At 41.8% G+C, this 26869-nt stretch overlaps 1 protein-coding gene across 1 annotated transcript in view; it reads right to left on the reverse strand.

Annotated features, from left to right (window-relative positions):
* LOC115378692 (sodium/hydrogen exchanger 9-like) overlaps positions 1-26869 on the reverse strand; it is a 71220-nt gene that overhangs the window by 2293 nt on the left and 42058 nt on the right. The window contains exons 13-15 of the mRNA XM_030079110.1: positions 9811-9859; positions 7432-7484; positions 587-692 (exon numbers count right to left, since the gene is read on the reverse strand). Coding sequence (XP_029934970.1) covers positions 587-692; positions 7432-7484; positions 9811-9859 — 208 coding nt within the window. The remainder of the gene's footprint in view (positions 1-586; positions 693-7431; positions 7485-9810; positions 9860-26869) is intronic.

The following is a 26869-nucleotide window of genomic DNA, read 5'->3' on the forward strand; positions in this document are numbered from 1 at the left end:
TAATAACCTAATTAATGGCCTAATGATAGACCATTCAGAAACACTTTATGAGGGTAGTCTTATTGTAAAGTAGCACCCTAATTAGACTTACTCACATTACTGTAATTGTTTCTTGAGTAAATTTTTTATCACATGCATTACAGAGTTCAGAATTTTTAGACTCAGAAAGTGGACCATCAGAAATTTGTCAGTCATGGAACCATTTCCAGTCTTTGCACTTGAGGGGAATGGTAAAGATCACATCTAGTGATGTTATCTCTCCAAAAAAGTAACTCAGTGATTCAATGAAGGCAATTTTACTTTATGTGGATTTTTACACCAGTACCACTACTTCTATGTAAGTAAGATGTCAGCGAAATAACAGTACTTTTACTTGTACAACATCCTATAGTACTCTCTCCACCACTGGGTATTTGACAACAATATCACTACTAGGGGATTTCATCAGCAGCTAGAGGTTTAGTTCAGTCATAAACAATATGTGCGCCACAGGCAATAAAAACATTCTCTCACTTATTTTTGTATTCTTATTGATTTTCTTAAGTTATGCTCATGCAAGCATGTAGCATCATAAGGGAACTCTTACCTCGCAGACATGAGGGCTGCTGAGGAGTCTGGCCAACATCCCACAGCACTGTGGCAGCGAGCTGGTCAATGGCGGGCCGGAGTGTGTGAGCACTGGCTTTAGATATCTGTGACCTTGTCAAGGCTTTGGTGTATGTGTGTGTGTGTGTGTGTGTGTGTGTGTGTGTGTGTGTGTGTGTGTGTGTGTGTGTGTATGTGTCTCTGTGTGTGTATGTGTCTCTGTGTGTCTCTTGTGTGTAAGTGTGTTAGTGTGAATGACAGTGAAAAGGTGAGGAGAATGTGATTTGTTTTTAGCCAATCCCCAATCTGGCCTCAGGCCACTAACCCATAACGTTAATAATTTTAGTAGAGCCTGAGCACATCTCCTAAGAGGCACATTTTGTGATTATGTGTAAAAATATGCAATCGTAATGCCCCCCTGATATATTTTATGGGCTTCATAAAGATTCAGCAAATCAAGGTGCGGCATATTAGTTTTATTTGTGCAGATAAGTGAGTTAGTTATGGGCTGGACAAAAGCTTATGGGAGAGTGTTTATCTTTTTGAATGCTGATGTGGAAGGACAAATGGAGCGACCGTTGGGGATTTGGAAGCCAGTGGTTGTTAGAAGGGACTCGTTAAAGTGGGTTATCCTCTCCTGAGGAACAGAACAGCCTCTGTCATCCCACATATGTGTCACACACGCATAACAGAATTATCAGGACATTCTTATGTATGTAAAAGACATTTGTTGAACAATGGGGAGATGTGATTTAACTACCGGATTGTTGCTATTTTACCCACCATACTGTTAACAGATGCGTATGAAGTGCCTTCCCTTTAAAAAGCCCAGTCAATGCCACACTGACATAAAGATTAAAATAATAAATAGCCAATAAAAATAAATCCTAAATATCAATCAGTTAATGTGTCGCCAGAGTAAAGTCATATCTTCTGTTCCCCACTAAAATTATTTCTCCTGCTTTTTTATTAAAAAGTCCTTCTCACTTCCATCAGGCGCAGTGCAGCAATAGCTCGAACAATGACACAGCCTTTTTTTTTTCACATTTCACTGACATCTCATGGCACTGAATCCAGCCACTGCACCGTTGAAACACACCACTTTGCAGCTGCATTGAAATGTACTGCTGCCTTTGTAAGGCCACGGTCAGCTCACAGTCAGTGTCAGTGTTCTTTAGAAATGTTTACTGATGATGCTTCCATGAGGAATGCCACAGTGACATTGTGGCTTTCCAATTACAACACAACATGCTGCACGGAGTTGGATATTAGTCATGCAAGCTTTAGGCACTTGGGACTATTTTTGCTCCAGATCACTAGACTCTTGAACATATTTAATATACATACATGTACCAGCTATTTTTAATGTTGGATGGTTTCTGTCAGTAATACAAGATCCCACGTGTTACACTACAATACTGTACAGTATAGTGGAGAAAACTTAACCTGTGCAGTGAGGTGGTAAGAGCAGCTCTGTAGAGGGCTGGATAAAAAACACACTAATTTACTGATGAAAAAACAGAGGTATAGAGTAAAGTGTTATCTTGTTTCAGGCCAGCAGGGTCAGCCATCCCCTTAGCTTATTGTTGAAACCAGAAGCTAGGTTAGAAATGGATTATGCAGTCTCGGTGTGCAAAGTATAAGCCTTAGTGTCGATATAGAGTAGTACAGACAAGTATAGCTGTGATCAGTGATGAGTGTGGGTGTAAAGCAGGGCGGCTCAGGGACACAAGAAGCTACTGCTGAGCATTCTGGAGGTGTTGTTGGCCCAATTCAATGAAACATCTGTGATGGGAGGTGCTCACTTGGTAAGCCAATGACAGGTTTACCTGCTCTCACCCACGCCTCTTTCTTGTGTCATCCAAGCCGAGCTTCTACCTTGGTGCTTGCTCAAATATCACAACAGATAGTTACACCAGATCCTCTGTATTGTTGACTGACTGACTGACTGACTGCAATGCATTGGTTTGCCTTCTCTGCAGTCCCTTCAGATTAACAACTGTGCCTCCAAATCTGCCCATGCTCTCCTCTGTTTGTGCCTTGGATGAAGACAAAACAATGCTTCACCGATGCTACCACTTTTGAACAAAAGCTGCCTTTGTACCTAGAGCCCATAATGGATAATGTGGGACTTTGGGGCATTACAGAAGGACACAATCCCCTGGCATAAGTACAAAAAAAAAAAAAAAAAAAAAAAAAACAAGAAGCAGAGAAAATGATCTAATATATTATTTGATGCCATTTCTTACATTCTTGGGCTGTTATCAGCAACATGCAAGGGGTGGGAATTATGAGCAGCATTCTGCCAGCTAACAGGATTTATTTATAAATGTCTCAAACAAGGGACAGAGAGAGAGAGAGAGAGAGAGAGGAGGGAGGGCCTTAGAGGTAGGAACACGGGGAATAATGACTTCCTTGGGACCTGCAGGAGTGAGTTGCCTGGGCGTTCTTGTCGGTGTGGAGTCCTTCTGTTCTGCGCTGGCACAATGCTAGACAGCGATGGTAATTATAACTGCCAGAGCCACTTTCTGTTCTGAGATGGTGTCAGGTTGTGTGACTGAGAGAGAGTGTGTATGTATGTGTGTGTGCGCGCAGAGAAACTCGCTGAGCAGTTGTGTGGGGGTAGTCGCCGAACTGCTGCTTCAGCCACTTTCACAGCAATCATCTTTCCCTCCCCATCCTACATGTCACCTCTTTCTCCCCTACGCATTCACACAAGCAAACACATATCTTACCACTCAACCAAAACGCAGCAAAAACAAAACAAGGTGTCAGCAGAGCCTATCACTGCAAAAAAAAAAAAAAAAAAATGTCCATATTAGCAAGTCATTTAGTCACAAATTCAGTCTTAAAATCTTGTTTTTCATAGAATTCTGCCTGTTGGATAACACAGTGCCACTTGTTTCCAACACAGCTTCACTTGTTTCAGGTATCTTTCTGGGAACATGTATAAATATGTTGAAACAAGGCAGAATAAGGTAGATCAACCCACTAGTACTAGTAGAAAATATATAAAACAAATTAATTAGCATTGGAAACAAGTGGGATAACCTCATTCAACTGGATTTTTTTTTTTTTTTTTATGTTGTTTTAAGAAAAACATTTTCATTTCTGCAGTGTAAAATAATGTGCTGTTTCTCTCTAACTGGGATCATACCATGGTATCATGATAATTTTACACAGTACCATAAACATGGGCAACGACTTGAGGTTAATCTCTCAAGTCTGGACATGGACCCAGCCAACCACATCATATGTAGTCACTCCAGGTCTCTTGAAAGCGAATGGCCCCTGGGATGGCAGAGTCTAAACAACACCATCAGTTACCAGCCCTGAAACTAAACTGTGTAAAGCGCTTCACCTGGGAAGATCAAACAGGCTTTGATGTCTGTCAAAATCAATGCTTTAGAGTAAAGCATTTGTGCTAATGAACCTTAAAACTCGTCTAACGGGGAAACAGCTAAGGAGGCAGCAGCACGTCTTGAGGATAAAACAGCAGCAGCCGAGTTGCAGCTCAGTTACCTGGCAGCAGGGGAGAGGGGTCCGGTTGCGGCCTGTGGACCAGGGGGCGCAGCGTGAGGGAACGCAATGTGAGAATCCAGTTAAACCCTTAAACTCACAATGCAACCGGTGGAGGATCCAAACCTTAACCTTAACCCTAACCGCTCTCACAAGAGGGAGGCCCTCCCGGCAGATCCAGTCTAGCAAGGAGCCTTAACAATGGTAAGACGAGAGGAGGAGAAGAACCACGAGCCAAAGGGGGCATGGCGTGAGGTATTATGGGCCGTTTTTTCATCGACAGGAAACAGTGATCACAGCAAAGCCTCTCATCCTGTTCATCATTCCCTTTCCCCCTCTTTCTCTTGCTGACATGCAGGGAAAAAATAATACAATAACTTACACAAACAATCATCTCAAATTAGCAAATTAAACCTTCACATCCAGGCTATAAAGTATAGCCATGGGGTACGGGTATACTTCATGTAGTTACTATGGCTACACAGATGGCAATGCTCTGTTGCAAATAATGAGCAGGTCAACACTGCATCTGTGTGTGTGTGTGTGTGTGTGTGTGTGTCATGGGGGGTATCAAAATTCTCAGTACAGATATTAACTCACTGGCTCTCTTAGCAGGTGTTGCCTCCCTCATTTATTGGATGATAAGAGTGTTTACAGTGACCAAACAAGCTATGAAATATGAAAAATACAGATGTTGGGTGTTTTTCTGCTCAGCTTTATCGTTTTGCTGCTATTTCAAACTATCTAGAGTGTTATTGCCTCTATATTTCCATACTCTATATTACTGTAATCCACATTACATACAGTATACTGCTCACAAGCTCTACGAAGAAGTCTAAAGAACTTACAATAGACATCAGTAGACTTCAGAGACAGAACTGTGAAGACATGAGAAAGGGTATAAAACAATAACCGTCCATTTTGAATTCTTTAAAGTTCTTCATTTTCTTTCTTTTTTGTCTTTTTTCAACCCGGAAAGGAGCTGACAGGAACTGACAGCATTTACATTATCAGAGGTCCCAGACAGCATATTTCACCTTCAGGTTAACTGGGAGTTTGGGACCTGAAATGTAGAGGAGGTCCTGTATCATCACGCCTAAGACACAGGACTACAGTGCTGGGTTAGCCAATTTACATTGAGTCCAAAATGATAATGGGATTTTAAGACATTGCAAAAGGAGTAAAGAGCTCAGCTGCCTCCATCATTAGAAAATGGAAAAATATGCAACAACTCAATCTCTTGAAATGGCCATGTGACCAAACTACAGGCAAGGAAGAGATTTCACTGGCAACAGTTAGTGAAGCATTACACATATATGTGCAGACGGGTCAAAAGAAAATCAGTCCTGGAAAAAGAGGCATATGAAAGCATGCACAGAGTTTCCAAAAAGGAATGTGGAAGAGATTTTGTGGTGTGATGAAAGAAAAATTGAACCTTTCAGCTGTAGTGCAAAGCACCGTGTCTGGTGGAAACTGGGCACAGCTCATCGCCCATCTAACACCATCACCATGAAGCATGGGGGTGGTAGCATCATAGAGTGAGGGGGGTGGGGGGCCCAGCAGCAGGCACTAAGAGATTTGTGTTTGTGAGGACAGAAGGAACAGAGTAGAGACAAGTATGGACACATTTTCAAGGAGAATCTCTTTCAGCTTGCCAATGACCTTAGAATGTTATAATATATGCTCAAACAGGACAATGATCCTAAGCACTGAAGCTAAATCAACACTGTACTCTATGGCTTCAGAACAAAAATGTGAATGTCTCTGAGTGACCCTGCTAAAGCCCAGGCTTGAATCTTAATGAAAACCTGCAGAACGAAGATAGCAGATCTACAGGGAACAATCGGAGAAAATCCCCAAATCTACATTGGCCAAGCCATCACAGACATATCTAATAAAACCTGACAGTGTAGTTGCTGCCAAAAGCGTCTCTACAAAGTATTGAGTTTTGCAGACAAAATTTCTGTTTACTTTTTCTTTTGAATTTAGACTGCAACACCAGTTGCAGTCTAAATTCAAAGTGTGAGTTGAGTATATATCTATATCTATATCTCTATATCTAGATAAATAGATAGATAGATAGATATTGATAGATATTGATATTAACACAGTCATGCATTAAATGAGTACTGAGTACTGAGGCACCAGCAGGCATCTTGTTGTTTTGCTGTGCGGTGAGGGCCATAAAGTAAAATGATGTGCTTCCTACCAACCATCGGACCAGTCATGAGGCCATTACATGAAGAAATTAGATTAGCCTAATCTTAATGCAGACCCCATGAAATTCCACTGTAGAGGACACAACTGTTGTTTTCTTCTCTTTCTCCTGAGTGACTGGGCTACATTCTGTGCTCAAGGGCGTTCATTTAACTCACTAGTTCACACTATGTACACATACACATTAATGTGTGTGCACACACATACTCATATAGTAAAATACAGGGAAAAGATATGATAAGATGTGTACATATTATTATGATAACATCATGCAGATACAGGAACTCATGTAACTCAAATGCAACTACTTTACTTTTTACACTAACCATGGCAACGACAAAGCAGAATTTTTTGGGGCTGTAGATGGCAGCTTCTGTGAAAAATATTGTTTTTCTGTAGCACCATGTAATTTCGAACAAATTTTATGACCCCATGTGGTATAAAATATGGCAGTTTCCCTAAATGTGAAATGCAAATGATAATATATAGAGCAAAATGTTGGATATAGGCGACTCTCCATTATAAGAGACAGGTTTCTGTTCTTGTTGGTCATCATCCTGCTGTCCAGGATGATGACCAATGGATTTTTTTTTCATGGGGTTTCATAGGTAGAAGCTCAGAAGCAAAATACAACAGTTGGTCGCTCTCAGCCGATGTCGTAAGAGAGCAGACAAATATGAGATATAGAGCAGATAAAGAAAGTGAGTTAATATACTTGATGTAATGATGCATAACTAATCTGACAGCTGGGATGCTTGTTGTCTACTTCATGCCACAGAACAAAACGCCCAACTGTTTTTGGCGTATTGTAGCCATGGACCTTATTTTCTGCAGAAACCAAAAACCCTATGGGATAGCATCGGAAATCAGGCCAGGGAACCCAGGGCGAGCTTTAAGGCCCACAAACTGCCTCAGTCTGTTATCTCTTTGTGGTGACATCTGAGCAGCACCGGATAAACTCTATAGTCTCTCATGGAATGAAGGAATCCGCTATGCACCCTTGCACTTATTGTATACTGCTGCTTCACAGACCTGTGCATTTACTATTGTGTATATGAGAGTGTGTGAGTGTGCGATTTAAGATTTGGAGAGAAGGCAGTGAAAGGATACTTGTAGTCCAGTCTGTGCCACAGTCCCATTGTGTCTGGCCTCCCTGTAGCAACCTGTAGACCGCAAGAGAACTGATGTTACCCATCAGCACACAATGACCCTCTGAGGTGGCCCTGTACCCTGCCTGATGGAAATGTGGAAAACCTGAATCCCTGGAGGCTCAATGGAGCCATATCCAATGACCTCTGCTTTTACAAGAGGGACCTATGGCCCTGAGCTCAAATGAGAGCATGCTGTTCTCAAAAACTACACAGCCCCTAGAGTGGTCTCTCTGCTACAGTGTGGACTCGCCCCCGCCCGTCCCTTTGTGGGACTCACGCCCTGGGCAAGGTTACATTTATCCATTTCCATAAGAAAGAGCCCTGGAGCTGGTCCTGGAAGGCCAGCCTTGCCTCTCCACCGGGAGACTCCTCCAGCCTTACCAGCCACACCATCCATTCTCCCTGCCCCTCTGGCCTCATCATGCCATAGAGCTGCCCAGACTTCGTCCCATTCACACTGCGCAGATAAGAGTCGGGTCAAAAAAGAAGATGAAAGAGAGGGGATTGAAAGCTGGTGGGAAGCAGTGATGGGAGGGTGAGGGTGTGTGTGTGTGGGGGGGGAGGAGGGGGTGGTGATGGCTGCACAACAAAAAGGCACACTCAGAAGGCTTCTGTTCCAGCGAGGATGTATTGTAGACTGTCATTTAGCAGGAAGCAAAAGTGCTTTTCCTCCACTTGAAACCCTTCTCCACTTTGATGTGGTGGAGTGTGAAAATAAACAATGGAGCCGACATTAAAGCACAGAAGCACATTACGTGTCAGAGGGAGAAAATGGCAGGAAACACTTGGTTAAATCCCTGTTATGTACATACAGCAGGTATAAAAGACAGAATCCGTCTGCACTTAATTAAAAGGAATGGACTGAGCATTTGGAGTCAATCTATACCCAGTGCTCAGTCAAAGTGCAGGCTCTGTATGTGACTTATTATAGCTCCACACCACATTTGCAGCTGGTATAATACAGATAAAATAAGTTTCGGTTTATCTGAATGTAACGTCAGGTTACATCTCCATGTGGCATCAGTCAGTGATGAACACAACAGCATGTCGTCCCTTCATGTGAAATCTAGCTCTCATCCAAATTCATATCAGCCAAAAATAATAGGAATACAAACAGTATTTTCAGAGTTTGAAATTGCAGCTAACATGCGAAGATGAATATTAGAAGATAATTTTCCACAGCTCATTAACACACACTTGAATTATATATCATTTTTTTTAACCAAAACATAACAAGCTTTCAGAGCCCCTTAACATACAGGAGTGAAGTGTATCAAGCTTTCAAACATATCTTTATCTCTTGAGGACAAACAACAAATATTTCACCAATTTACCTATTATACTCATTGCACTGAATTACAATGCTAACACTACCCATTATTATAACATAGTACGCCAAAAATGTATTGTTATTCCACTGAACCTCTATTATCTTATTCTGTGGCTGCATGCCACAAAGCAAACACAACCAGGCATTACTAAAAGCCTAAGTGGCCACTAATGATTTCTAGCTAATTTGAGACATTGCTCATGTAACTGCAAACCACTTTATGCTCAGTATTAACACTGGTCAAATAATTGTCCCTGTCTGTTATGAGCTCACTCTAAATTGAGTGGTAGTTACACTTTGGGAAGCTCCATTTCACCATGTTTAATGAAAAGCCTGACTAACTGGACAGAGGCTGTTACTTAGCTTCTGAACTGGTTCATACAAAGATCCTAATCAGATCACTGGGACTAATGTTCGTAATGATGCAAGTGCTACTGTGTTAAGGATTTTTTTTTTTTTGTATTATTTGAATATGTCATGACAACTTTTGCCACAGCAATACATTAATATTCTTTCTGGGTATGACAGTAATACAATAAGCTGTGCAGTGCAGCTGAGCACTGTCAGAAGCAGAAAAACATGTCTAATGACAGTAAAATATGCCCTCTTGGGTGTTATGGGTATTACGGGTATTTTTTGCAACTACAGGATTAAACTAAGAAAAAGAGATTGTAACCTTGCTGCCTGGCTAACACAAAGGTTGTCACTGCATATTTTACAATGAAGATAAATATGCAGACTTAGTTTCTGATCACCTGATTTATCCCTAGACATGCTTTTTACATTGCTAAACAGTGTTACAATTTTTTTTCCCCTGTGTATGGAAATTGAGAGAGCATGGCACTGCCACTGCTATGAATAAAGGCCAGTGATATTAAAACTGCACCAGTTCTTGGTACTGTGTACTTCAGTTCCAAGTACATTAGCTGCTGTCTCGATACTGGCAAGGATACAGACAGCAGAAATGAATAGGGGGTGAATTATGGATTACTGTGTTGTGATTTTTACCTGATCAGAAGAAAGGTCCTCTGGATTTTCATCTGCATCCACCCCCACTCTGTAGAGAATTGGGTAAAAAAAGATGGAACAGAATATTAAAACACTGTCTCAACAGAATAGACAGAGAGAGATAAAGTGTGAAGTTGCATGTAACTGTAAATACAGCGCATATGGACAATAAAAGTACTGAAAATGAAAGGGAGAGAGGGACTTGGTGCAGCTCGAATAGAGCTCGAATATGACCTTTCACACACTTTCATCAAAATCAGCCCCCTCTGTCGCATCACACCAAGAAAATGTCAGACGGGTAAACCTTTGATAAATGACAAACAGATTAATGCTTGATATACAGCATGGCAGTGATTATTGCCCTGTCGAGGTGCAGGCCTCACTTTGCTGCAGGCACTCTTGAGCAACAAGCCTGAGAGGAAAGGCCGGCTTGCTGCTTGCTCTCCTGAATTGAAATAAAGTGACTCAGCACGAGCCAATGACAGCCCAGTGAGCTGCTTCATCTGAAAAGGAGGGCATTATCTCAGTGTGCGTGCACTCGTTGCCTCCACGTTCGTGCAGAGCCCCCACACTGCAGCACAATCATTCTCCCCTCGTTTCAACCCTAATCTGCTGCTAACCAAGAACAGCCAGGAAACCAGGAGAGATGACGACTGCTGACTTCATGGCCTTCTCCGAACTTACATGACGGGATTCAACAGTATTTTCTTAGCGTGACCGTAAAAAAACAAAAACAAAAAACGGTCTATCCAGGGTTTAGAATGCTTCCTCTGCATCCCCCACCCCCTCCACAGCTGCAGATATATCTTGGTGGTCTGAGCTCAGAGGGATGCTGAAAGAGAAATAGCTGTCGAGGCTACTTTCTTTCTACAGGTCAGCAGTGAACTATAACAGTCAAGCATTATTGTTGCAAGACGCAGCCATTCTGAGATAGTGCCATCACTATGCATTGTATTTGTTTGTGTGTATGTGTGTTTGTGTGTGTGTATTTGTCTTCATTTTGAATGTACCGACGCCAAAGGCTTTTTATTGAGGGGCCACTGCAATAACACAAGAGAGGAGATTATCATCGGAGCATTAGCACTATGACTCCTTGCAGATTTTCGACTTGGCTGTCCTCCATCCATCCATCTCTGTCTATTTTCTTTCCCTGCATCCACTGTTTCCTCTTCCTTCTTTAAAAGCAGTCATTTTTCTCTCTGATGCTGCCTTCTCTCTGTATACTTTCTTAAATTTCCATGTATTCTATCTTTTTGTTTATATGTACATGTGTGTCATGTGTGTACAGCCCACTTTTCATATGCATGCAAGTCCTGTTGTGTGTCATGGATACCGGCACTGGTTTCCCAATTCAATGTGATTCAGATTCACAAGGTCACAATTTTTTTTTTTTTTTTTTTTTTTTAACAGTGACAATTTGGTTTGAATCCATATTGATCAAATTAGGGATATTTCAGTCACAATACCAATTTTGCAGCTAACATCTTGCTTTTGTTCAACTCTTCTTTATCACCATTTTTTAAAATTCCTAAATGCATCAGCACATCTGCCTTTGGGCTGCCTTTAGGCCTCATGGTGCTGGCTTCAGGAGGAAGCTCCTGCCATTGTTTGCCTGTTTGTTCAAAAAATGCAATTCGGTCAACTGAGTTTTGTTCAACTGAGTAGGCTTGTAGTTCAACAGACCACATCTGCAGGACACGAGGCACACTACAAATAACACCTACCAAAAATCTTCACACATCCACTGAAAAAATGTCGAGATAAAAGATCAGTCTCTGGAATTTAAGAATCAATATTGGATCATTCAAATGAAGATCACCATGGACTGGAAAATCTATGTTTTAACCCAGCCATAGTCAAATTCCTGTACATTTATTATACTTGGTAATTAAGGTAATGTGGATCCTGATTAATGTATTAACAAACCATCCATCACTGATCCATCCCTTTCTCTCCCTCATTTTTTTCTTTTTTCCCTCTGTGATCACTTTTCCTCCTCTATTTATTTATTCCCAACTTCTCCTTAAATCTATCTTTACCTTCTTTCTATCCGTCCATCATCTCTCTTTATTGTTCCTCATTTCCCTCACATTCTTTCTTTGCAATACCCTTTTTCCTCCTTGTGACCTTTCCCCCGATCTCCTCTTGGTTCTCCTTATAACCCCTCTGTTATCATCCACATTCGTTCATTCTGTCCCTTTCTATCTTCTCAGCGTAGCTCACATCATTCTTCCTGTCTTTATCACTTCCTACCTCCTCTTATTTCCCTTTCTTAATCTCCTCCCACCTCTCTCCCTCCACTATTCTCTTTAGTTTCCTCCCAATATATGCACTGTCCTGCTGCCTTGTGTGAGGAAACAGAAGACGCAGATGCGGGTGTTGATATTATATTGAAATTAAACCGCTATAGGGAGAGAGGTATGTCCTTGAGATGCGTCACTACAGCCCAAGGCTTTCTCAGTGAAGCAAACAGCAATAGCGTTTCAGTTGACACGAAGGTTATGGGAAAACTTCTGGGCTGGGGCAGGTTGTGACAGGCACAAATACCCTGCTGTACGTTACAATGAAGCACAGCCTTCAGCTGGCTGGATACATGTCATGAAGACAGGCTCTGTCAGTGAGCTCAGCTGATAGAAAGAGGAAAAGACAGATAAGGTGCAAGAAAAACGGCAAGAAAGAGAACATGAGTAAGAGAGAGATAGAGCAAAGAGAAAAAGAAGTGGGGTGGGGGTGGGGGGGGATCAGATAAAGAGACAATGAGTGAGAGGGAAACGGCTTAGAAGTCAGCAAGCTGAGGCAGTCAAACGACGTCGCTCCCGATGAAAGTGGATCATTTATGTCTAACCAGAGGGACAGTGAACACACTGACAAGCATTCCTGTTTCCCAAGTGTACTTGTGACTGAAATACTTTGTGGTGACATAAGAGTGGCAGAATGAGTTGGTGGTGCTGGTGAACTTGTGCAAGCAATAGAGAGATAGCGAGTGGGTGAAGAAGTGCAAAACTGTCTTGGAGAGATAACAAGACAGTCAGAGAGAGAGAGAGCAACAGAGTGAGAAATGAAAGGGACAGAAAGAGAAGACGAAGGTGGCCAAGTCTCTTAAGGCTTGTGTCAGAGAGAAACAGGTGAGGTGATGTTTGTGAGAGTGAGGACAGGCTGGTATGTGTCTGCAGGAAAATACCTCTGCTGTCAGCCAATCTGCTTTCACAGCCTTACCAATTGTCACACTGTTATTGATATGACCCCTGTGTTTCACTACGCTGTTACTCTTACCTCCAACACGAGAACGCTGACATTCAGGTAGGACCAATCAAGGCCAATCAATTCAAACTACTCTGCAAGCGCTGACTGCACATTGATGAACAGGGCATTTGTGCAGGAAGATAAACACAATATGCTGCACATATGAGGACATATTTGTAAAACCTCTTGAATGCTGCCGATTGCATCAATGATTTTTGTCATTTAAAAATGAATGCTACATGCAAGGGCTTTGCTAAAATCTACAGAACTTTATTTTAAGTTCTAGTGAAGATCCCAAGGTTCCCAAAGATACCAAATATGTCCTGCTGAATTACAGGGAAATGTGTATAAAATGACGCATATGATATCTAGATGTTTCCATTTGATGTAATTCTGCAACCATAAAACAATGGTGTCATGGGTTTGGGTATTTCACTCAATATATGTGTTTTCATAAATATATTTTAAATATATGTGTTACAATGTATTTTGTGTATATGTGACACTACGGCATTGACACAAGACAAATTTCTGAGCAACTCAGACTATAAAGTATCATATTGTGTGAGCGTGATGTAGCTTCAATGAATTGTTCCAACCAGCAAATACAGAATATGGGAAAACATGTTTTATTTTGTATGTATTTATTATTATTATTGTTGTTGTTGTTGTTGTTGTGAGTGAGGCCTCACAGCAAAAGACAGACACAAAGAAAAGGAAGACAGTAGAACTCTGTGGGTGAAAGTGTAAATGTGTAAACTTCTTCCTGTTAATTTTCATCTCCACAAAACAGGGGCTTAGACAACAGTTGGGACACAGACAGCCTCTGTAATGACCCTCTATGGGAGTGTATGATCCTCTTTGTCCCACTTACCTCCCAAACAGGGAGGAGTTTCTCACAGTTTCTCTGTTGGGAAATCATATCCCAACCAATAAAGCCCTCTTGAAAACAAACACATAATGGAAGTAACCCAATCTCCTGCAGGCTGATTGTTAAGATTGTGTTCAGGCTGCTATCTTACCAGTTATCTATAGTCTCTAAAAACCAAATGTAGCACCTTTATGCTACAGCAGTCTTCCTTTTCTGTTAGTGGGGCCTCTGTGTGTTGATGCTATCTCAACCGTCCTTTTCTGAGCTTCGCTGCGACTAAAATATCTCTGGACACATTCCAGGCTGACATAGCACTGTGCAAAAGGGCTTCACTGACAGCTCACCCCGGCTTTTGGGGAATGTTACTATTATTATGAATATAATGGTGAGGCACTGTGTTTGGGCCTTTTCTAAAAATGTAAGGCACGACAACTCAAGTGTTCCTGTGTTGATTTTTGCTGAGTCTTGACAAGCGCATTTGCAATCATAAAAAAAAGCAGAAGTTGCTCACACAGAGGTTGCACACATGGGCTGTACCATATGCTGATTAAAATCTCCTTACAAGCTATATATATAGTATTGGTAAAAAAAATAAATTGCCTTAGAGCAATAGATAGCAATGAGACAGTGAGTTTTGAGATATGTGACATGCCTTCCTGTGCATGTGTGTGCATGACTTGAACACGGGTACCAGTTTAACTGACAGTGTGAGGGTTGATCAGGCTTGATGTGCTCAAGACACAGAGCGGGTGGAGGTTCAGCAGCCTCCACATGCACATAACACCACAGAGGCTTGGACTGCCTTGTGCATATGGCTGATTTAGAACAGACAGGTAGTGGTTAAATGTGTTCATATACGTGCAAAACATTTTCCTTGCAATCTAATACTATCTCCTTGTTGATGTGATGTCGCAGAAATTATGTTTTGTTTTGTTACGTTTTGTTCTTGTGTCTTGTCTCGTGACTTCCTGTTTTATTTTGAAATCCCACTCTCCTCCTGTGTCAGGTCACTTGCCTTTCCACTTGTGTGTTTCCGACTGGTGTGATTGTCTGCCACACCCTGATTGTTTCTACCTGTTTCCCATTACCTTGTGCACTGCATAATCTGTGTTTCTTTTGTCCTGTGCCAGTTCGTCCCTGCGTCATCATGTCAAGTCAAGTCTAGTCTAGTTAAATCAAGTCACGTCAGGTTTTGTATTTCCTTTGATACTTGCTTTGTTTTGTCATAGTTAAGTTTCATGTTTCTTTGATACTTTGATACTTTGTCTTGCCTTTGTTTGTAGTTTTCCTCGCTAGAAGTGATTTTCTGTTGCTACTTTTGTTATCACAGTGAAATAGTGTTCTTTTGGTTTTCTTACATTGTCCTCTTTTCGAGTGGTTTGAGTTGTTACTTTTCCTTATTAAAAGACTGATCACTGAAACTCTCGTCTGGAGTCGTGCAATTGGGTTCAATCCTCGTAGTAATAGTTCTGACGGTTGAGAGAGAGAGAGAAAGATGGAAAAAGGACAGGGAGAGACAGAGAGGAGAGGCAATGACAGAGTCAAAGTCTCAGAGGAACTGTGTTTGAGCTGTGCTATGAGGGTTTGGACAAGAGAGGATGACTTACAGCCTTTCATTTTCCTGTTTGCAAATCCCATGAGGTGCTTGTTCACACCAGGGACGCACAGATGCCATATTTTAGAGTACACACTCCTCAGAGCAGAGATTTCAATATGATGGTGAGCATTTCAGTGGCGGTTTACTGCTCTCTCTCCTCAGGAACACAATGAACAAGCACATCTAATGATATGACTGCTACGACTGATGAGTAATGCATCACTCCCTTGTCATGCATGAGGTGTGCTGAACTTTACACCTCTCATTACTGGGTGCAATGGATGAGTGGATAAATCAAAGAACAATACAGCACACACTCCTATCCTTCTTGCTGCAGTGTTACAAAAGAACAATCCATATATGGCCAAGTCTTTGACTGCAGTATTTAGGTCATTCTAATGAAACCTAGAGTGAGAATCCCAGCCTCTCTACAGCTTTAACCTAAATTTCACATCACTTGAGCTGGTGTAAAAATAAAGTTGGCAGGGTAGTATCTGCCTGTGTGTGTGTCTGTACATGCGTGAACGTGTTGGTGTGCATGCAAATGTGTGTTTGGGCATATGCGTACATGCAAACTGTCAAATACCAAACTATACTTAAATATAGTGCATTACAAACTGAATGGCTCTGGAGAGTATTTACATAACAACATGGTGCATTGTTTGAGAGATAATGTCCTTCGGGAGATATCTTATCAAGCCGGCCAAAACTTTCCAAATTCCTTAGCCATATTGTAAGTAACTGAAATGATCACCCACTCAGCAGATGTTCAAAAATCATGGTAGTGTTTTTGATCATTTAATTTGAGATACAGAATAACAATGCCTGTTACAGCTCAGAAATAACTTTGTATAATTTCATGCCAATGTGGAAACTGCAGTTAGTCACGAAATGAAGCCAGCTACACGCACAGAGCCAATAATAGTCACTGTACCAGCATTGTTGAAAATTACCTGGGTGATAATCAAACACGCTATTTCCCTTGTATCATGCCACTACTCCATGAAAGAGATCGTACTGCGCTACGAGGAGAAACAGATTTGAACAGCAGAGAATGTAAAATGCTGTCATACACTTCCTTGCTGTCTCTTTCTGTCTCTGAACCGGTGGAGAGAAGACAGCCCTCCACCAGGGAAGCCGATAGCCATCAGCGTTTTGCTTGGCTCCTCAAACGATGTCAGTTTAGCAGGAAAGGAGGGATTTTTTCAGCGCTCAGCCAGCTGGATCCCGGTGGATAGCCAGGGACGGTTGGGGGTATGGGGCTGGAAGAGCCAAAGTTATTATTATCACAGAATTCATTTCCCATCTCAAACCGTTCACCTGGATCTCCCAGCATGACACAGGGAAACAGGCTAAATTTAGTCTGGCGGAGTTAGTGGGATACAGGGCAGAGGCAAGAATCGACCGTGGAGGAGAGCTGGAAAATAGTCACAGCCTGACTCTCGTATCAAGGCTAAATTTAACATCCAGGCACCACATAACACTGGGGTTTAATTTTATTTTAACCTATGTAATGTCCAGTATTAGTTGATATTATTATTTTTCCCAGTGACGAGTAGTTTAAAAATAGTGTTTCAAATTCAGCAATAATAAGTTAAAAATAAAAAAGGAAGTCCTTACTTTTGTTATCGCCCCCTGTGAGTACTGGATTGAGGTCACGCTATCCAAAAGATTTAGTTCATCGCTGACGCCCAAATTTATTTTGGTAGTTATTAGTCAATGTTTTTAGCACTAGAGTAACTTTTAAGATGATGAATGGTGCATCATCTGCACCACCGTGCACTTTCTATGGACAACAAAGCAATTTGGTTTTCTTAATTTTTCAGAAAAAAAGAACTGAGTAATTCTGACCTTTTAAGAGCGGATCAATCTGTTTTACTATCTGTTTTAAGTAATCTGCTCAACCTTGGTAATATTATGATTATCGACACAGAAACAAAGTCATGCAATTCTAATATACAGCACTGTAGCCACTGACATAATATGCAAATACATGCAGATGAACAGAAATTACATCTGCTGCAAGTCATGCATACATGTCTGGACCTGCTCCTACTCTCTTTCAGTATCCCTGCAGTCAAACAGCCAGGCTGTAGTCTCCTCCTCTTCAGATGCCTTGCAGCAGAATCTTGCCGACTGTCTCTCACAGGCCCCATCAAATCCTCCCTGCACTGCTCTAAAACCTCAAGCTGTTTAAGGATTGTTAATGACTAGCTAAGTGTTCAACTACAACATACCATAATAGCCTGTTATAATATGCTACTGGAGTCAATACGTGCATGCCAGACTAGGAAACAGAGACTCGTGATGAAAGAGGCTGTGGACAATGGCTGCCCTGAGGGAAAGGAGAAAGAAAAACACAGACCTCTATCGAAATCAAGCAACCTAACTCTCAACAACTGGTGTTAGCTAACTAGTCTAGCACATTAACCTAATAGCCTATTTAGCCTTGGGCTGCAGCTCCCAGATGAGGGTTGCTATGCAAAGTCCCATGTCACAGTTCTTCATTGTAGATTTCCGGGGCAGATGAGGCAGCAACAACAGTGTCAGAAATGGAAGAGGAAAAAAAACAAAAAACAAAACACTGACATGGCTAATCCCCCCACGCCCCTCACACACTCCAAACCACAACAAGGACAAATATCACACAATCCATTTGCTAACATTGGTGAAACTGTTTCACAGCACATTCTGAAGCAACTTTTCATGCCAATTCTAGCTTTCATTGTCCGGCAAGGCCATCTGGCTATTGTTGATTGTAAAGGATTGGCGTTTGTTTGCACCAAACATCCAGGGGCAGCTCACAAAAGCCATGTTATGTGAGGCAAAGTGAAGAAGCGGTCCCAACAATAGTAACCTGTTTGGTCTATCTGTGGCACTGGGCTGATCAGAATCAGAAGCAGAAATAGTTCATTGATCCCCCAGGGCAAATTGGGTATAATGGCTTATTGCCTCCTGACACAAAGCCCATTGGAAGATTTCCATGGCGTTGTTTCTTACAGAACAGACATTGCCCTCCTTTGGTATTTTGGCACTTTATTCATGATAAATAAAAGCACATGACATCAAACGAAGAACTGCAGTGTGGGATGGGAGCTGGAGGCAGGAAGTGTATTTCCACTGGGTGAAGGCTAGTAGGATTTGACCAAGGGTAGTGTGACCACCGTGTAACCTCATTTTGATTGTGTTGCAGAAGTGGAATCGACACTTTTGGTTGACAGGAGAGGACAGCAGAGGAGACAAGACAAGGCCAGCAGTGAGGAGAGAAGATAAGGAAACCATTTCTGCGTGTCTGCAGCCACAAACCATCCTAATCTCTCCACAAATCGAATGAGGTGTCAAAGCATTTTCTCACACCCCCAGGTGCTGAGCTGGGCTCTTCGATGCACATGTGTGTGCGTGTGTGAGCGTGTCCATGTTGGGTGTATCGTCACCCCAAGCTCCTCCACCCGCTCACTCATCTGCTGCCTCATCATCGCCCACCCCTTCCCTTCCAACACAGTGCTGCTCTTGTGGCTGCTGTGGGGGAGATTGTTCTCTATATGTAGGCACTGATGAAATTTTGAGGGCGAGTGGTGAATTATTTAGGAGGGAGGATTATGAAAGCAGATTCTTGGCGTGTTGCCGCAGGGTATGAATCGATATGAGACCCCGCCACACACACCCACACACCTCCCCACAACCTCTCCAGCCATGCTCCCCTGTTAGTGTAAAGCCCTCTGATGTGAGTCAAGCCCTGAGCTGAGCCCTGCTCTGCAGGGTCACTCAGTGGAGCCTCACTTTTCAATGAACACATATCTGGTCTCTGTCTCCTGCAAACCTGCTGTTTAAAGTGGAGTGCGCTGAATTTATGCTGAGCAGACTGGCCCCCTCACAACCGATTTTTTTTCCATTCACAGGAAAATGTTTTTTCTAGTTTGTACTTTACACTTGTCCCAAGTACAAATGAAACTAAAACATTTATATGTATGTATGTGTGTGTGTGTGTGTGTGTGTGTGTATCTCAAATCATGCCTTTATTATATGTGGTGAAAATTTTCTTAAAAATGTTAAAGTAATTGATTTTTCATAGGAAGTTATAAGCACACACTGTTAGGTTTCCTCGAGGTGCTGATCATCGAACAGTTCAAAGGAGACAAAAGTGAGAGCACACAACTCTGGACTCATTGCAGTATCTTATAATAAATCACAGACTTCGCCAGGCAAAGTTGGCTTGTTAGACACACACCCTGAAGAAGCCAGCTTGCCTTGGCGAAACATTGGTGATTTATTAAAAGATACTGCAATGAGTCCAGAGTTGTGTGCGATCACTTGTGTGTCCATGGATAGCCAATGGATTTTCACTTTTTTTATTGTTTTAACCATGAGTCTGTAAACTGTGTACACACGCAGGCTTACTATTTTGTTCTTTTTGGCAAAATTTTGTAATTCAAAAAAGACGAAAACTAATGTGGAAGACCTTTTAGCAATTTTGGCCTTGTATCATTTTTGGAAAAAAAAAAAAATGCCAGAATTATCTTGGATTTAAAAAAAAAAAAAAATCCTTGGCAGATGTCATTTTAATTGGATGAAACTTGGGTTAGACTATATGGTAAAAAAAATAAAATAAAAAAAAATAAAAAAAAATCACATTGCAGTTATTCTGATATTGTGATATGATTCATGATTTTGCATCATCATTTTCATTTCCACTGGAAAAAAATATGATGATGTGATTTTTGCTGGGGTCTGTAACAAACAAACACATCTTTGGAGAATACGAATTGTGGGCCAGGGCATCTGTATATCACCACGATGCTTCATTTACAGTGGCATTCTGTCACACATTTTTACCTTTACCAAAATTGCATCTCCTACAATTTTGATACTGCATCTGGCAATGTTGTGATTTTGTGTTTGTGAAGTTTCTATTGATTGTTCAGCCCTAAATGAAACCAGTAACAGTGAACTCATCGTCTGAAGGGTCAAAGGTAAAATAGGGAGCCGCAGTCTGCATCCACACAGTGGCTTGTGCCTTAGTACAAACATATGCACACACACACACACACACACTCAAACACTGCCCTGTCTGTGTGGCCCCTTTTTCCCTGAAACCGCAGACCCTCCCAACAGAACTCCAGACACATGGCCACGGGACACAGCAGACTGAACGGCCAGATGCACAGTGCCTCTGTGTGTAAGAGGCTCAATGAAATATATGAGAAAGCCAGCAGAAATAGGATGGGATTTTATGTATGTGTGCGCCTGTGTGTGTTTGTGTGTGTGTGTGTGTGTGTATGTGTTTGTGAGTGAGAAAGAGAGCGCAAGGGAGAAGGGCCTAATTCAAACTGACCACATCAACAGGAACAGATGGCCAACTCAAGGCCTGCCAAGTCTATTCTTCTTTTCCTCTGGTTCTGCCTGGTGAGGGGGTGGAGGGGTGGGGGGTCTATAGTCCAAGTTAGACGGGTTAGAGAGTGGACAGGACAGCCGTGCACACAGATGCACAAATACACACACACACACTCACACTCTCTTTGTCTCTCTGTGTCTCTCCCTTAGTGCTACCCTTAGCTATGTAGCAGTTACACAACAGTTTCAACACAGTTGTTTTCGATGGAGATTTGATTTCATGGACTTGATTTGCGCAGTGCCAATGCTTGGAGGCTTTAAGGATGACCAGTGCTCTCTCTCTCTCTTTTTCGTGTTTCTCTCACATTGTGTTAGTCTGTATCCACTTGTTTCTTTCTTTCTCTCCCTGCATTTCTGCCTGTGTATATCAATTTTGCTAAATCGTTAAATCCTCCTCTCATTCTCATCTGTGTATTGGGATTCTGTGTTTGGCCAACACTGTCACTCTCTCCCTAGCCAACGATTTCCTGCCTCGAAGCGAGTGTTTAAAGAGTCGGGGACCAAACAAGAACCACCTGAGGGAGCTTGGATTTCACAGCATCGATCAAAGGGGAGTCAGCGAGGTTTTTTTAACCTTGTGGTGAACTTAGGGATTCAGATCAGAGCAGATCATCATTCACCAGAGAGACAGAAAACCAGAAAAGGCTCAAAAGGATGATGTTGCATTACCTTGATATGGGGGCCTCAGCTTGCATGTACTCAAACAGTGACATGAGGGGGAAGGAAGTCACCTAACAGAAAACAATAGATCACTGTCTAGATGGAAGAATGCATCCTCTCAAACTGTTGACCTTCAGAGTGCAACAAAGATTCGATTTCAAACAGACCCTCTCTCTCTCTCTTTCTCTACCTTTTAACTTTTGCTCCTTCTCTCCCACCACCTATTTCTGCTAATTCTTCAAAAGGCAAAGGGCTGAAATTATGGAGGGCTAAAAATAATGTCTCTATAAATAAAAAGGTGCCCGTCAAGAGTGATTGAGAGGTGGGGTCGCCAGGCAGCTAGGGATGCTGGGTAAGTGGGATTCATTAGTGCTCTCTGGCTCCAAAGAGCAGCCCTCTCAACCCTCCCACACAGGCAGAAACACTTGCAAACACACAGCAGCACGCTCATAAACAATATACGAGTCAATATCAATATAGGGTACCATTTGGTGTCCCAGGCAGAAATCACTCAATTTTCATGAAAAATTTGCAAAATAACAAAACTCTGATGGTTTATTATAAATGGCCAGACATTTAAACACACATTGGTACAGAGATACATCTTTAAAAGGGTGTTTTTCATATTTTAAAAAATTTTCTATGATTAGATGCATGTGATTTTGCCATGTCCCAAACTCCTCTCTACTAACTTCACTGAGTGAAATAAGTAGATAAATGATATACAATGTACAAACCTTTTACATACTCTTGTTGCTCTCATCAAGTACTTGAATAAAATGAGTCAATTGGATCATTTATGGTCTAATGTAATAATAATAATAAACGTTTTGCATGTGTCCCTGGATTTGCTGTCCACCCCGTCATTAGGTGGTTACTGCCACTAAAAGAAACCCCCTGCTGTAATCAGTGACATCACTACCACTGCTTTGTCTTTTACAAATGGAGTGAAGAATAGCTCATGCAGAGAGAGTACATATCAACATTTATATTTTGACATTTTCATCATTTTATGATTGAACTTGAATGTGTTCAATCTTAATGTGTCCACCCTGTCATTGCAAAATATGAATCTATATAAATGCTTTTCAGAAATTCAAAATATGTTTGTTAAAGTATACACAGTCACCTTCCTAACTGATACATGTTGCTAGCTAATGGCCCAACATGTGCTCATTAAATGCAAACTTCAGCCAGAAACGTCCACCCTGTCATTGTCCACCCCGTCATCAAGTCTAGTTTTATAACAGTTTTATAAGTTTTTCAGTGTTCCAGAAGTCAAGTGGAGGACAAAACATATGCAGAGAAAGAAACCATTTGAAAGGATACCTGTGTTTATACTTTTTGTGGTAGGCCTACATTTAGGGACCAAGGGTTTTTGTTTTGTTTATATCAATCTTGTTTTTTCGTCTAGTTGAAGGTTTTATTTATTTATTTTTGCTGTTGTTGAGTGTCATTTCCAAATGTAGCCTACCTGTGCACAATTCAAAATACAGTAGGTGAAAAAAGTCATGTTTTGACAAAAAACATTTGTTGACAAAACCATAACATTGTCCACCCCGTCATGTCATTGTCCACCCTGTCATGTTCATGTTTTATGTGAATAAATAATTATTTTCACAAGTTATCAAAACCTTTTGTGTGATTTTGCTCTGAAGAGATTAGGGCCAAACAGTATTATTTCAAAGTTTGACCAGATACCTTTATTTATAGAGTTTATTCAGAAAAGAAAGTACAACTTTCACAGATTTTACATATACAAACATATTTTTCCATAATTTCTGTATTTTTGAGAGATGTTTTCCAGAAACTAAAATATATTCCTGAACGAGGGACCAAATACCTTTCTGAAAATGTACATTTTGTAATCAATATGATTAGAACATATTTACTCTATTTAGAAATTGTCCCATGACAGGGTGGACACATTTTGCAATTCACTTGTACTTTCTATTCTTGCAGTCAATTTATAAAAGGTGCAGGAGCTTGACCAACATGCATTTCTAACAGCTTAAGGTCTACTTTATACAATGGATATGGAGTTCAGTGGAAAATCTCATCTTTTTTTTTTGTGTCATTGGGAAGTCTCAATGGCACTCTATACTGATATTGACTCATACAGTTATGTGGTGTGAGATCCCTAGTGTTTTGAATACACTCTCCATCTCTGCAGCGTTGTGGATTCTGTCCCATCAGTCCCATCCATCAACCCTCATTACCACTTCCCCGCTCCCTCTGAGGGCTCTATGCAGACCACAGTCTTAAAGCATTGTTCACCCACCAGTAGAGTGGAAAAATGTGTGTGCAGCATGTGTGTTCCTGTGCATGTGTGTCTTTGCATTTGTGTGCGTGTGAGAGAGAGTGTGCCCATCGCGGAGGCACCCCTGTGTCTGTTTTATTATTCATACTCATGTGTGGATCCTCTTTCAGCCCACAGACACCTGCCAGAGATACACAGAGCAGATACTGATGTTCTTTCTACATTCTCACTCCAACCTCCACCTCTCTGTCTCTGCAGTGTGTTATTCTGCTTAAGTGAGACTTACACAACAAACTCGCAAATACGCGAAATCAGAGAAACTCTTCACCTAGTGACGAGTCTGACATTCCCACATATGCATATGGGACGGATGCAAAACCTGGCTGCTGCACATTTAAAATGAGAAACTGTCCGCTCTTGCACACCCACCCACACACAGAGTACACAGACGCACACAGACACACACACACACACTTTTATTGCCCTGATGCTCTTTTTAATGGCCCTTCTCCTCCCCCTCCTCTCTCTCAGTATTGACGTCACATCCATTAGGCCGTGCCTTTGGGCCTTTTTAATGGCGACTGGAGCACAGGACTTGAATGTATGAGACCCTCATCCAGAGTCAATCTCCACCTGATAAACTCACCATATTGGCCAATCTGACAGACACAGTTACCACAGCAATCTGTTCAGCCTCTCTGCAGACTGCCACGACTATCAATTCTGGGTGAGAAAAACCCACTGAACTGTGTATTAGAGTGGAAAGTGGTGCGTTAACACTCACACATACACACTGTGTAAGCTCCCAAGCTCTCACCTGTTTATTGTCTGCACACACAGACACAGACAAACACATTATCACAGGAACACACTCAGACAAACAGATGCACACCCGTGCATGCACACGCACACGCACATGCACAGCTCAACTGGCAACACACATAGCAGTGTTGATAGTTAAGCTGAAATTGGACTATCTGTATCTGGTGCCATGGAGAGAAAGTCTGGCAGGCTAATGTGGAGAGATAACGTTTCACGTCTGATCAACATCAGAATCATAATTCACTGGCCTCTCCTAACCTCCATCTCGCTCATTATGTTTCCACTAGCAACATCTGCAATTAGGGCCCCAGTTATCCAGGGAACAAGCCTGTTTTGAGACGCCGTCGGAAGCACTGAAGCCTCAGCGACACCCTACAACCAAAGTTGCACTGACTTGTTTCCCCTTCATAAATATAGAATGAGTGTGAGGTACATAAGCATTCACCAGGCAAGTCCAGGCTTAGCAAAACAGTGCTAGCATCCAGGCTCGGGGGCTGACAATGCTGTGCAGCCCGGAGCAGACAGAAATGGAAAATGATGGCTTGGGGTCATGCCGAGGATGGAGCTGAGAGCCTCTCCAGGGCATAGATTTGATGGCAAGGCCTTTTTGCGTCAAAAAGCGCCCTCTAAAATGTTAAAGAGAAGCTTGGTCCTGCCATGCTTGGAGACATAATCAATGGGTGGTGCGGCAAGCTGAACTCGCAGCCCTCTACCATGATTTAGTGCTGCAGATCTAAACACTGCCACCAACAGAAAGTGCTCCCTGAGAGCTTGATGTGATGAGAAATGAGACTTAAATGCGGCAGAGCGAGGGAAGGAAAATCACCCAAGGAGGAGCAGGGGAAGAAGAGGCAAAAAAAAACAAACAAAAAAAAAAAACACTCCAGGTTGTTTTGATGAATAACAGTGACAAAGTGTTCTGGGTGGAGGATTATAGCTCCAATCCATCACGGGACCATCAGACTATCAATAATGAATGAGTTTCGTAGGGATAAAAAAGTTCAGTGTACAAATCACACAGATGCATTTTGTTTGACAGATTGGACCAACACGGGGAGAGAGTCACCCGGGACCCTCTCTCCCCCATTACTGAACGGACTACAAAAGATGGTTAATTTCCCAAGCTCCACTTTTTTCACCCAGTCAGAAAGCTATTGTACAACACAGATTGCTTTGGAAATCTCATTAAATCATATGTTACATTTTTCTAGCAAAAGAGCACAGCCTTTCTTGCCTGCCTAAGTTCCAAAGTCATCCCCACTGCAGATTGCTTTTCTAATACACACTTTACTTTTCCATCTCCTTTTGTTAGAAAGAAATCACTCTGAGTAGAATAAAGAATATATCAGTGAAGGAGAAGTCGGGATTTAAGCCTCTTCCTCTGTCAGCCTGTCTCTGTCTCCCTACCTCTGTCTTTCTGTCTCCTTTCCTTATCAGAAGGGGAAAGGCTATACAGGAGCCATTCATCTTTGGAGTCCTTTGAGGTATCTTCCATCCAATCAGGCTGGTATCTTTTTTATTATGGGCAGTGTGTGTTTGCGTCTGTACATGAGGGTATGAGGGTGACTTTCCTTTCTCCTTTAGCCTGCAATGTCTAAATAACACTGCTTGGACCTCAGAGGAAGTAAGGAAGAGACATGCTGAGTATGGTGGTTTCTATGTATACAGTACAGTATGCGAGTTGGTGTGTTTGGCCTTTGTATCGTTACAGTCTGTGCTCTAATCCTCTATTTCAGTATTACTTAAGGTAATATAGCAATACAATAATTATAAATACTACTGTAAAAACCTTGCACTCCAACAATGCACATTTCATTAGTTTACTGAATGTTTGCATGTAAAATATTTTTATGCAAAAGTAAAATATTTTCGCCTAAAATGTAGTGCAGCAAAGTATAAATTCTCATTTAATGTAATTAAACACAGGACCTGAGTAAATGTACATATGTACTTTCTACCTCTGTATTTGGAGGATGAAGGACCAAAAATGACAGAGAGGGGATGAAAGTGAGAGTGAGTGAGTATTATAAGAAGGAGAGAGAGAGAGAGAGAGAGAGAGAGAGAGAGAGAGAGAGAGAGAGAAGAGGTCAGTGGGGCATGAAGGAGACCGAGTGACATGAGAGGCAAGGTTTGCTGCCACTCCATCTGTCCACTCAAGATGTGACAACAAACAGGCCAGTCATTAGCCGGCCTCCAGCTGTTATGCCTTGGCCTC

This window comes from Myripristis murdjan, chromosome 20, assembly GCF_902150065.1.
Source record: "Myripristis murdjan chromosome 20, fMyrMur1.1, whole genome shotgun sequence".
Classification (NCBI taxonomy): domain Eukaryota; kingdom Metazoa; phylum Chordata; class Actinopteri; order Holocentriformes; family Holocentridae; genus Myripristis; species Myripristis murdjan.